Source organism: Chelonoidis abingdonii, chromosome 6 (genome assembly GCF_003597395.2).
Source record: "Chelonoidis abingdonii isolate Lonesome George chromosome 6, CheloAbing_2.0, whole genome shotgun sequence".
Classification (NCBI taxonomy): domain Eukaryota; kingdom Metazoa; phylum Chordata; order Testudines; family Testudinidae; genus Chelonoidis; species Chelonoidis abingdonii.
The window spans coordinates 52,350,585-52,363,906 of NC_133774.1; the positions used below are offsets into that span (position 1 = coordinate 52,350,585).

General features: G+C 40.0%; 1 protein-coding gene across 2 annotated transcripts in view; it reads left to right on the forward strand.

Annotated features, from left to right (window-relative positions):
- The first annotated feature begins 273 nt into the window (after positions 1 to 273).
- CCDC125 (coiled-coil domain containing 125) overlaps positions 274 to 13,322 on the forward strand; it is a 40,731-nt gene continuing 27,682 nt past the window's right edge. Inside the window, exons 1-6 of one of the 2 annotated variants that reach the window (XM_032769586.2) lie at positions 326 to 372; positions 3,510 to 3,546; positions 3,748 to 4,105; positions 6,079 to 6,137; positions 8,569 to 8,655; positions 12,163 to 12,240. In XM_032769586.2, the coding sequence (XP_032625477.1) occupies positions 3,787 to 4,105; positions 6,079 to 6,137; positions 8,569 to 8,655; positions 12,163 to 12,240 (543 nt within the window). In that variant the 5' untranslated portion in view covers positions 326 to 372; positions 3,510 to 3,546; positions 3,748 to 3,786. Of the gene's footprint in view, positions 373 to 3,509; positions 3,547 to 3,747; positions 4,106 to 6,078; positions 6,138 to 8,568; positions 8,656 to 12,162; positions 12,241 to 13,322 lie in introns of both variants that reach the window. The other variant, XM_075067035.1, reaches the window with a different exon arrangement.

The following is a 13,322-nucleotide window of genomic DNA, read 5'->3' on the forward strand; positions in this document are numbered from 1 at the left end:
CTTTCGGCTAGAAGCTGAAGTATCAGCAATTGCATATCCACCATCTCTGTGTCTCTCCTGTGGCGCAGCAGGTAATAAATGCGGAGGGCAGTTGGGTGCCAGGCCGAGCTCTGCCCATGCCCTCGCTGCCACAATCTCCTGGCTGCTTTCTGCCTGCGGGCTCACCCACGGCTCTGGGGCGTAGGGGGAGCATCACAACCTGCCTTCGCCCGGTGCTTTCTCTCTCCCGCCCTGAAATAGCGCTGCCACGCAGAGCGCTTGCCGGGGGGCGGCGCTGACTAAGGCCCTGCCTCCGAGGGAGTGACCGCCGCTGCAGGTACTCGCAGGCGGGGGACGAGGAAACGCGGGCGGCTGCCGAGCGTAGAGACCCAGGTTCGTGGGCTGCGGGGTGGTCGCGGTCTCCCGGTGGCTGCTGCAGGGCCTGTCCCGACTGGTGCGGGGAACTCCGCGGGGTTTCCCGCCGCCGAGCTCGGACAGGCACTGGCATCCTGGCTGGAAGGGGCAGCAGCGGCGCCGCCTGGGGCGGTTCCCCCGGGCTGGGCTGGGAATGCAGCTCATGGGAGCGTGCGAGGGGTGCGGCTGGGCTGCAGGGTTGGGCGCTCCAGGGAGGCTGCTGAGGGGAAAGATTGGGGAACTGGGGGCAGGAGGAGGAAGGCCAGAGAGGCCTTGTTGGGGGTAGGGTGCAGGCGGTGGGTTGGGTAATAAAACAAGGTTTGCACAATTGGAAGCAGCAATGCCCACTGGGTGCTGTAGGCGCACAGGGTTCAGGGGCTGCCAGGCGCTCTGGGGTCAGGGCTGATGAGTGCGGGGACTGCGCTCCTCTATACACAGGTGTGATTATTTTCATCGCTCTCTAAGAGAAATCACACGTGTGCACAGGGGAGCGCAAAGGGTTTGATTTCCTGAGTTCTCCTTGTATCTAGCTGGATTTTTTTTATACCTGTGGTTTCCCTCAGGTGCAGCAGAGAAAGCAGTAGTGTATACAAAGTTTGGGCAGGCTCAGACATTAAAAATGGGCTAACTAAAAATCCCTGAGCCTTGTCTATGCTGCAGCCTTCATCCATTCCACTGGTGATGGAGCTACACAGCTAGGATTTTTCAGACCTTTAATTCCCAATGTAAACAAAGCCACATAGTCCTTTAGGCTAGACATGACTTGAATTTTTAGTGTAAAAACAGGCAGAGGAAAACTAATTTTAAAAAATGCCTTTTGACCTTTATAAATTATAAACAGCAAAAAAGTGCACAAATCTAGTTTTAAATTTTTTTTCGCTGTCTGTGCACCTCTTGTGAAACTTCCTGCAACGCATAAGCCCTAACTGAACAGTAACTGACTACAACTGCCTTACAATGACCTGAGAGCTTTAATATTTTTATTCAGGCTGATAGAAAAATGAGCTCTTATGTTCTTAACATAGCTGCTTATATACAGAGGGCTGCCTTCGGATGGCTCTCAGAGGTTGTGTTTTTACATTCTAAATAAGCCTCTTTCACAATAGATATAAATCATGGTTTGTAACCAGCTAAAGTATTCAGTTGTGATGACTAGGCAGTTTCAGCTCTGTGATACATGCTGGGCTGGATCTCATCACAGCACTGTCACAACAGTTTATTCACTGTGGTATTTCTAATGTGCCCTTCACCATAATAACTAAGTATCATTTTATCTTTCTAGGTGTCCTTGTGTAAAGAGTAGGAATTTACCCTATATACCATATCTGTTCTAGTTTTATAAATTTGAGTCTAATAAATAACTGATTAGAGACAGACTTTGCAGATTACCCTCTTTCAGACAGCCAGGTGTATGTTGAGAGTTTCTTTTTCAACACAGATGAGTTTCTAAGCAGTGTGGTGTAATTTTAAACTTTTTACATATTTGTTCAGTTGGCCACTCAGCTAACATTACTGAAAAAATTAATCCATTAGTCTGTCAAAAAATACTGTGAATAGAAATTTAATTAGGTCTGTTAATGAATAAACATTTGACGAGTCAATTTTCATACAGTATCCAGTATGCACACTATCCAGTAGGCTGTCCATCTGAATTATTGATTCTAGAGCAGTGGTTCTCAAAGTTCATTGCATCATGACCCACTTCTGATAACAAAAATTACTGGATGACTCCAGGAGTGGAGACCAAAGGCTGAGCCCGCCCAAGCCCCGCTGTCTCAGGTGGGGGTCCAAAGACAGAACCCAAGCCCTGCCAAACCAGACAGGGGAGCCAAGACCAAAGCAGAGCTCAGGCTTCAGCTTTGGTCCTGGGCAGTAGAACTCAGACTTCGATTTCAGCCCTGGGCCCCAGCAAGTCATAACGCCAGCCCTGTCAACCCCATTGGAACAAAGTTGTGACCCACTTTGGGGTCCCAACCAACAGTTTGAGAACTGCTGTTCTAGAGTATCTGTTTTGGTCTGTGTTGCTACTTTCTGCTCACGAGAAAGGATGAAGCTCTGCTTTACCAGTATACCTGGAGGCAGAATTTGGCCTTTGATTTTCTTGCCCTGCAGTCTTAGCATGATCTTCTGTGTTTCCTGGCTGCAGGATGCTGTTTCAGCTGGGAGGAATTCAAAATATATTTAAAATGTGACTGGAGTTTACACACTTTTGTTAATTAGAATAATCCAGGACTATCTGTCACTGTGTTTCTTCCGTGAGAGAAGATAAGGAGACAGGGTTGGCAGGAAGAATTGAGTTTGTAAACGAAATAAGTAGCAGCAGTTGAGTTTGGAAGCTTGGAGATAAATTGTCTTTTGATTCTTAATTTCTAGCACTAGACATCATGGTGATGGGCACAATGGAAATGCCTAAAAGATAAATGGTGACCGCCCCTTTCTTAAAAAAAAAAAAATCCTGGGATTATTGGTTCCAACATCTATCAAATTATTATTAAATCATATTGCAAATTAAGAGAAGTAAAGTCCAAATTAGAGGGACATGATTTAGAAATGTTTACATCAGCTTGCAACTATTATAGTGTTGAAAATGTTACCAAGTCAGCTGGTGTTGACATTTCAACGTGCTAAAAATAATATACACAGAGTGAAGGTGATCTGTGACTAAAGAAAGGATATAAAGCTTTTCCTCTTTATAAAGGTTTAATTATTTTTACAAATTAAATGTCTATCACTGAACAAGCCTCAAGTGAAAATACTATTAAATTGTTTAAAACTAAATCCATTAAATTCAAGAAAGTTCAGAATGGAATAATTTTTCTTATCTACTGTACATGAACTACTTGTGCATGAATTAAATGTTACACACTTCAGAGAACTTGATGTGACTCTTGTACCTAGTGAATTGTAAACCAAATAATACTTCCTCTTTACTGCCTTTTTTTTTTTAAAGTAAAGAAACCTAGTGAGTAGGTAGGTAGGCGTATTCTCTTGTGCCTCGTTGGCAGAGATCAGAACACTGTGATATGCTTTTATGTTATTAGAAACATACTTTGAACAAACTGAAAATACCTGCTGCTTTTGTGTCAGTTAAAACCCATCTGTTTGTTTAATCATAGATTCAAGTCACCAGAATTACTCTTGGGTACCTACCAGGTAATTTTATGGACAAATAACTTAGATTGTCTTAGTGTGTTTTGTTCATGTGCACAGTAGACATTTTCTGGGATCCTCAACATAGTGTTGGAAAACACTGAGACTCTAAAAACACAAGATTTTTCACTTAATCTCAGGCAAAGTACTACATTCCCTTCTGTACAGCTGCTTTGTTTGAGGATCTTTTCCCTTTCAAAATAGGTATATAGAGTTCTGAAGAAGACATCGTTCGCATTGCCAATGAGTGAGGTGTTCACATTACAAAGCAAACAGGCGGAGAGAGACTCGGAAGGTGAAGAGGATGACATGACATGTGGAGACTTGGGAAATGGACTTGGTAGAAGACCTGGTGGTGTCTATGAAATGGAAGGTTTAAATGTGCACACATTTAGATCTAGGAAAGGGTCTGATAAGATCTTCAGCCCGCTTCTGCTAAAGAGAGGGGAAGAAAGTGATGCTGCAATTTTTCACTATTCAAAATGCAATGGTTTGTATGATGTGTCATCCAAAAAGCCTGGGATAAGTGGCATTACTAGATGCAGCCGACAAAATAGTTCTGGTAAGACTAACTTTTAGTTAATTATTTGCCCCTAAAGTTTCTCATTTGTGAAATTGAGAAAATAATCTACCTGACAAGAGTGTTATGAAGCTTTATTCAAAATGTGAATAACATTTTAAGATGTGCCTATAATGTTTGCACAATACATTGGTAACTGATATAATCTTAAAAGTTAGTGTTGTAGTCTTTCGAGCTCATGTCATGTCACCATAAAGTTAGTCACCCTTAGCAGTCTAATGCTTAAGAATTTTAGTTACGCTGCTTATATTTTCTGAGACTGCTCTGCAGTGCTGAGATATTTTTATGACAAACAGAATGAAGAATATGTAGACTGTGAATTGCTGAATAAAAATGTTTATTTACATTAGACTTTTGGGAGTTGATTTAGCATGATATACACTGAACTATTGTATAAATACAGCCAAATGCATTGGACTGTATTTTCAGTTTAGTTTGGGGATGGTCTCAGATCTCCCTCCAGCCTCTTCAAATGCTATGTTGAAGCTATATTGGATTTTTCCCTTTCAGCTACTGGTCCTATGACCCCTCTTTCGTGAGATCATTGAAAGTGAGGTTTGACAAAGAGATCAGGAAATAAGGGGATGGGGGAAGAAGCAAACTAATTTTCTTTGCTTATGTGGGGGGATAGCTCAGTGGTTTGAGCATTGGCCTGCTAAACCCCCCAGAGTTGTGAGTTCAATCCTTGAGGGGGCCATTTAGGGATTGGGGGAACTGTCAGGGACAGTACTTGGTCCAGCTGGTGAAGACAGGGAACTGGACTCAATGACCTTTCAAGGTTCCTTCCAGTTCTATGAGATAGGCACATCTCCATATATTATTATTATTTTTTAATGGAGGAATTGGAATGACACAGTCCTGTTCCACTTCCTTGTGTCTGTAAGCTGCTTAAGTACATCATCCCTGAAATTATATCTAAAATTTAGTTTCCAACTAAATATCAAACATCTGTGCTTGATATTTCATTGAAATTATAGTTCAGGAACAATCTCACCCTTAAAAAGTCACTCTACAGCATTTGAAGATCTCTGTTTTCTCATTATTAGTGTTGAATTTTATATAAAGGTGGCAATGCTGTGAATATAGTCCAACTACAGTTAGTGCTTCTATTTCCCACCCCCTTCAAATATCTTTTTAGTTATTCTTACTACCTCCAACTGAGTGTTTCCTTCTTTGGTGTTCTAGTGACTCTGGCTCACTCATGCCCCCTCCAACATAAACCAAACTGTCCAACATAATTGCTCTTTTGTTGGTGTCAGCAGGACCAGTGTGAAATTTATGAGACTTGTGCAATCCCAGTCAATTTCACAATGCTTCTGCTTGCACCCTAAATGATAAGAGTCTGTGCAGCAGAGCTTGAGCCCACATGGAACCATGCTGAATTCACTGGGCCTCTGCATAGGGGTCTACCTATGTGGAATGGAGGTCACTGAAGGATTAGGGCATAGGCAGTTGCCCATAATAAGCACCTGGAATCTGTATGAGTTGAATGCGTGGATCCAGTGTAGTGCTTCCTTCCATGTACTCCTGCAAGGCTTCACGCAAGTCATCCACACTCTATGCAATTAGAGTTCTTGGATACCTGGTAGCTAGTTGTTGTCTTGTTTTTTAAATGTTGAAAACTTAAAACGCTTTTTTTCGTAAATATACAGGAAAAATGAAAATGCATTTGGAAGAGTGTTTTTTTGGTAAAAGGAAACATTTGAAATTAATTTATTTTCTGTGTGGCTAAACTTTTCTTTTTCTAACTTTGGCTTCTTTATATGTGAAATATGGCAGACCACATAATAGATACTGTTTTCATGTATTTTGTAATTCTGTGTTATTTAGCCTCATAAAAATTACAGGGATGATAATGAATGTCTAAATGGGCTCTCCTATCAATATAAAGGTAAAGAAAACTAAAAGAATTGGGAGTTTTGTGAATGTGTTGGTATCTCATCAATTTTATACAGAGTCTAATTCTGACGTGTCAAATGAAGAATTAAGGCAACAACTTCGAGAGGCAATAGAGGTTAGTACTAGTCCTGAATGGGCTTCTTTTGAAATACTTGTTTATTATAATGTAATAAAATATGTATAATGTTATTTCATTGGAAGATCCTAGAATACCCAGAACTTTTGGGTAAACATGAGTTCTGTCAATCAGAGTGCTAGCTGGAAGACTTAAAAGATTCTGTGCCCCAGGATCTATAAGCCTGAAGGTCACTGTACCCTGTGGATTTTCCAATTCAGGAGTGCAGTGAAGAGGAAGACTTTGTTCTAGATTCCCAACGTGTGGAGGGCTTTAAAGAGGCAATACTTCATTTAGAGGCAATCTGTTCATGACACTCTCAGTTTGAAAACTTGGATCACTTGGAAGCTGGCAGGCCTATTTCAAGCCAGCTGTGTTGAAGGGATCCTGGCATGCAGAGCATAGTAAAATCTCAAGGAACATCATCAAGTTTATTAATCAAATATTGGTAAATTGGGATGCTATGATGTACAGTACAAGGAAAAATTGTCGTTTGAATGTGTTGTGGTGCAACTTCCGTTACCTGCGGACAAACACAGGAACACAAATCTTATTACTGTCACAGTAAAACAAATACAAAAACGAACCCTTTACACATTAGTATTGTCTTAGTAACAAGATAAACAAACCACAAAAATGAAAAGCTAAGTAAAGAGAACAAAATAGGAGTCTCCAGTTAAAGCCGTGGGATAGTAGCATTCGTTCTAGCAGAGTAAAACTATTCCAAGAGGGTATATGGATAAGAGCATAAAGCTTTGGCATAGAGAGGATATGCAAGTCAGAAACCATTCTGTTCATCATCAAACAGCATAAAATGTGGGCCCAGTCCCTGAAGGTGCTCAACACGTGGGATTTGCTGAGTACCCTCAACTTCCACTAAATTCAGTGGGAGTTGAAGGTGTTCAGCAACTCCCAAGAGGCACTCTGTACTCAATAGGATCATTCTGCATCATGCATCTGAGAATCAGTTTGTGAGAGAGAGAGCATAATTTATTGAAATTCTCTACTTAGTCCTGCAGTTTAAACATGACATACTTCAAAGAATGATTTGCCAAAGATTTGGCGTGTGCTGCTTCTAGAGACCAAATGTAAGGTAGAAACTAAATACAAAGCATATATGCCTATATAGTCTAGATTGAAGGCTAAAATCACTGGATAAGAAAATTATCATTTTCTAGGAAAAGGACTACTTTTGAAACTCTAAAATACTTTAACTCTTGATTGTGTAGGGCAGGTTTGTTTACCTGCCACGTTGGCAGGTTCAGCTGATTGCAGCTCCTGCTGGCCGCGGTTCGCCATCCCAGGCCAATGGAGGTGGTGGGAAGTGCCACGAGCCGAGGGATGTGCTGGTCGCGGCCCGCCAGGGTGCTTACGCTAGTGAGCCACATGCCAGAGGTTGCCTCTGGTGTAGGGCATATACAATCATGTTCTGTACTGAATAAATCAATTGCCACTATCTGTTCAACCAATGTTTATTTTTGTCCATTTGTTTTGAGATATGCAACTGAATGGCTCCACTTGTCGCCCAAGTCAGTCCTCCAAATATAGGCACATTTCAGTATCAGTTGCTGAATTAGTGGAACTGTAACAAATGCTGGTTGTCAGTATTGATTTTGTAGCAGAATCTAGTTCTAGCAACCAGTCAGATTTCTACCACCTACAAATCTGCAAAATGAATTTCAGCTATTAACATGACTGACTTCTTATCGTTTAACATGAACTTCGGTTAAAAGAATCCAGGACATTTTTTTCTGAGACCTTGTGCTTAACATTGCTTTTCTGCTCTGACTCACCTAAAGTTCCAAGACAGAACTTTTGTGTTTGTGTGTGTGCATTTGCTCAGAGTAGGGGCAGGTCATTGTTGCTTGTCACCAGAAATGGAAAGGGAGCGGAGGGAGGGAGTGGTTTTTCTTTTTAACTCTTTGAAATTGCAAACTGACCTCTTTGTAAGAGGAGAAGGGAAGGTGATCCAGACATCCTAATGAGGATACAGTTGGGTAGGAGCTTTTTTACTTGGACAGCTGCTTAATTCTCGATATACAAAATAATGCTAGAATAGTATCCATATATTATATAATATCCATATACAGTTGTAGCAAAATTAAAAGAAGAAAGCAGAAGAGGGCATAGTGTTCAAAAACCTGTGCCAGAATAAACACAAAACAAAAGAACTGCAGAATCCAATCATATGTTTTTAAAGTACATTTGCAGAGAATGGGAAAAATAGTAATTGTATGTATGCTGGATTATACATTTTGTTTAAATATGTATTCTCATTAGCATTATGTCATATTGGAAACAAGCTGTAAATCATATTAATAGGTAAAGATTATCTTCTGCAGGGAGCTCATTTGGTAACATAACTTGTAGAGACATAAGACTGTTCTGGCTTTTACTTTAGTTTTTATGTTTTTGGTTTTTTGCACTTCAGGAGGTAGAGATTTTAAAAGTAGAGCTTGAAGCATCGCAGAGACAACTTGAAGGAAAAGAAGAAGCCCTTAAAATTCTGCAAAATATGGTAAGAAGTGCTTTTAAAGTAACAGCTTATTTAATAGGGTTTTAATTTAAAACATTAACTGTATGTGAATATTAAAGAGCTAGCAATTATGAATACTGCTTTCCACACAGAATCACAACTATTATTGAAAGAGGCACCGCTATAATAGCACATTGGTAGTTTTAACCTTATAGGATCTATCCACTTTAGTCAGTGGATGCTATCTTCCTTTGACTCCTTTTACTAACATTGCTTCTTGTGCTGTGTCTTTCATCACAAATCAGAGGTTTCTTTCAGTTGATGCCCAGATCTCTCACAATAAAAGACAATACCTAATAACTATTAGGGTATCACTTTTTTGTATGTGTTGTGATGTTTTTGTTTCCTATTCAAATCAAAGCCACCACAATCAATTCCCAAGGTTTTAGCGTAGTTATGCAACCCATTTACAGTACTGTTAGGTCCCATCCATTTAAAATTGTATTGGCATTGTACCTGGGTCAACGATCATTCATACAGTACCCTGGGTCCTTGAAAGTTACTTTTGTAACACAGACAGGACTTAAAAGAAAAAAAGATCTTTTTAATTTTTTTTCTCCAAGTTGAAGATGATGTCATGGTATCCTCGCACTGAGGATACCTCTCCTGAGGAGGAACCCCAGTTACTTGGAAGAGCCAGGTAATAGTGATGGGGGATTCAATTATTAGAAATAGAGATAGTTGGGTTTGTGATGACTGGGAGAACCACATGGTAAATTGCCTTCTGGGTGCAAAGGTTTCAAGTATCATGAGACAGCTAGACAGACTTATGTCAGTGCAGGGGAGGAGCCAGTAGTTATGGTACATGTAGGTTCAGTGACATAGGGAAAGGAAAGAAAGAGGTCCTGGAGGCCAAATTTAGGCTGCTAGGTAAGAGATTAAAGTGCAGGACTTCCCTGATAGTATTCTCTGAAATGCTTCCAGTTCCATACACAGGGCCAGAAAGTCAGGTAAAACTGAAGGGTCTCAATGCATGGATGAGACAATTGTGTAGGAAGGAGAGTTTTAGGTTTATTAGGAACTGGGGAACCTCTTGGGAAAAGAACAGAATTATCAGACACACAGATTAACACAATATTTTGGGAAGAATCAACATGGCTTTTGTAAAAGGAAATCATGTCTCACCTATCTTTAGAATTCTTTGATGGTGTCAACAAGCATGTGGACAAGGGATGATTCAGTTGATATAGTGTACTTGGACTTTCAGAAAGCCTTTGACGTGGTCCCTCACAAAGACTCTTAAGCAGACTAAGCAGTCATGGGATAAGAGGAAAGGTTCACTAATGGATCAGTAACTAGTTAAAAAATAGGAAAAAATGGGTAGGAATAAATGGTCAGTTTTTGCAGTTGGGAGAGGCAAATAGTGAAGTTCCTCAAGGATCTGTGCTGGGACCAGTGCTGTTCAACGTATTCATAAATGATCTGGAAAAGAGGGTGATCAGTGAGGTGGCAAAATTTGCAGATAATATAAAATTGCTCAAGATAATTAAGTCCAGAACTTACTGAAGAGTTGCAAAGGGTTCTCACAAAACTGGGTGACTGGCAACAAAATGGCAGATGAAATTCAGTGTTGGTAAGTGCAAAGTTATACACATTGGAAAAAATAATTCCAACTATGAATTCAAAATGATGGTTTCTGAATTAGCTGTTACCACCCCATTCAATGTGCAGCAGCAGTCAAAAAATCTAAGGGAATGTAGAGAACCCCTAGGAAAGAGAGAAATAAAAAAACAGAAAATACTATGAATTTATATAGTGGTATGATATGCTCACACCTTAAATATTGCATTTAGTTCTGGTTGCCCCATCTCAAAAAAGATATATCAGAAGTGGAAAAGGTATAAAGAACGGCAACAAAAATGATTAGTGGTATGGAATAGCTTCTATAGAAGTAGAGATTAAGAAGTCTGGGACTGTTCATCTTAGGAAAGAGACAACTTAGGAGTGATACAATAGAGGTCTTTACCCCTGGACATAACACAGGAACAAGGGATGACCCAATGAAATTCATATGCAGTAGGTTTAAAACAAACATAAGGAAATACTTCTTCACACAATGTACACTCAACCTGTGGAGCTCATTGTCTGGGATGCTATGAAAGCCAAATATATAACTGATTTCAAAAAAGAATTAGTTAAGATCATAGTCAGGGACAGAACCTCATGCTCCAGGTGTCCCTAAACTTCCGAGTGTCAGAAGCTGGGACTGTATGACAGGATGGATCATTTGAAATTACTGTCTTCTCTTCATTTCCATTTGAAGTATCTGGCACTGGGCACTGTAAGAAGACAGGATACTGTGCTTTGATGGACCATTGGTCTGACCCATTATGGCCATTTCTATGTTCTTGAAATGCTACTAAACTTTAAAAATAGCAAAGACTAGCAGGAGTTGAAACACAGCTGTGGTTTGCAGCCCAGCTATTGAAAGTTTAACACCTTGAATACTAAAACCACTAGGATTTTTGTAATCAGTTTAAATGTAAATTTAATTTAAAGAGTTTTCTTTTTCTTTCTTATGAGTCTGTTGATGTGAAGAAGTGTATGTGACTTAATCCCTCAGTAAGGAATTGCATTCACAACTCTGACCCACAAATTTTTCTTTTTTTATAGAAAGTGCTATATCAGTCTACTTAAGTTTTTAAGAAGTGGTTGCTCCTTGTCATGAAAGCAAAATCTGGCTTTTGGAGTCTATAAAACCTATGATCAAGAAGAGCTCCCTTTGATTCACAGGTGCCAATATTTGTCACCAGTGAGCAGGTTAATTTTGGGAGTTAAATATCTAATCTGTCCATGAGTCTCCACACACATGTTCTGGGAACTGAAAACCAGTCTGAAGTTCTGTGCTTTCTACATTCTGCCCTTAATTAGTGCCAAAAAGAACAGCTGAGCTGAGAGACTAATGACAGACTTAAAGTTTGGTCTTTCAGAAACAGGGCTTGATATCCCAGCTTTCCAAAAGCATATGCTGGTTAGTTCTAACTTTTACAGGTTGTGAGATATCAAACCTTAAAATCATATTATTCTAATTTCTATCTTGCTTCCCCTGCCCTTCTTTCTTCCAATAGCTGCTAGAGCTTACAATTCTTTATACCACCTGTAAGGGTACATCTACACTACCTGCCGGATTGGCAGGTAGTGGTCGCTCTATCGGGGATCAATTTATCGAGTCTAGTGTAGACGCGATAAATCAATCCCCGATCGCTCTGCCGTCAACTCCTGTACTCCACCATGGCGAGAGGCGGAAGCGGAGTCGACGGAGGAGTGGCGGCAGTTGACCCTGCGCCATGAGGACGGGAGGTAAGGCGACCTAAGAGATGTCAGCTTCAGCTACACTATTCTCGTAGCTGAAGTTGTGTATCTTAGGTCAATTTCCCCTCCCCCCACCCCAGTGTAGACAAGACAGGACGTAAAATGATACATTAATTTAGTTATATAATACTGTTAGATTTGTCTGTATGATCTTCTTCTTGTTCATCTTTTTCACAGACAGTGTTTAATAAAGCCACTAGTCATACAAAAGCAATCCTTCAAAAAACTGAGGAACAAAAGAGAGCTTTGGAAAAGGTAAGGGTGCAGTTTTCTCATCTCTGCAAAATCATACTAATATCATAGTGGCTTTATTCCTTGTAATTTGTGAAGCTAAACCAATAATTTAGGATTTATTCTGAAGTGACAAAGGTGGTCCCTCTGTTTTTGAATATAATACATATCTGACTTTATTTCAGTTTTAGGTTTTGCTGACAGAAGTCTCATCCCACTTAACTTTAAGGAGACAATGTTAACTTATCACATTTATGTCTGAAAGTTTGTACCTTCTATTTACAAATAATTCTTAAGATTACTATGTTGAAAAGACAGAAAAAATAATGTTTTTCAACTTGTTCACTTTGCGCATTTGACAGCACTTTGTACATAGGCTGGGATTTTCAAAGGAACTTAAGAGAGTTAGGTTTCCAACTCTCCGATTTTAGTGATTTTTTTCTCTAATTTTTTATGAGTGGGTGGGTGGCTTTTTCACACACAGGAGCAAGGTGGGGGAGAGACATTCCGAGACTAGGAATATAAATGTAGATCCATTAGAAACTGGTGGAGGGGGTTGAGGGCAAGTATAATAATTGAAACTATTTTAACTCATTTTTTTAAGACTTGAACTTGTATCTCTAATCAAATGTTAGACTGTCAGCTGTCTGCCTTTCTAAAGAGCATTACTGCAATGTTATGCTTGGTTCTGAGCCTTTAAGGTGTCCAATACATGGGCATTTTACACATACACAAGTGGGATTTAGACAAGTACAAAAGATTACATTGAAATATGGACACGGAATTCCCTTTTCTCTGGCAATTAAGTACTGCCTAAGTGAACACTCACCGTGAATTTATACTGTAATATGCCACAAAGAGGCAGTTTTTCCTGCTGAATAACACATAGGGATTGCATGAATGCATGTGGAAAATGTCTGGCCTAACTGCCTCAACATATGGAATCCATCCTGAAGACCAGTCCGCACTGCAAATAAAACTGGGTTGTAGCACCTGGCTACTACACTTACAAATTGTAGTATAGATAGGACACTGGAAATACCTACAGCCTTAGTACAGTTCTTGGGTACAGTGAAGTTTCCTTGTACACTATAATTGTAGTTGGG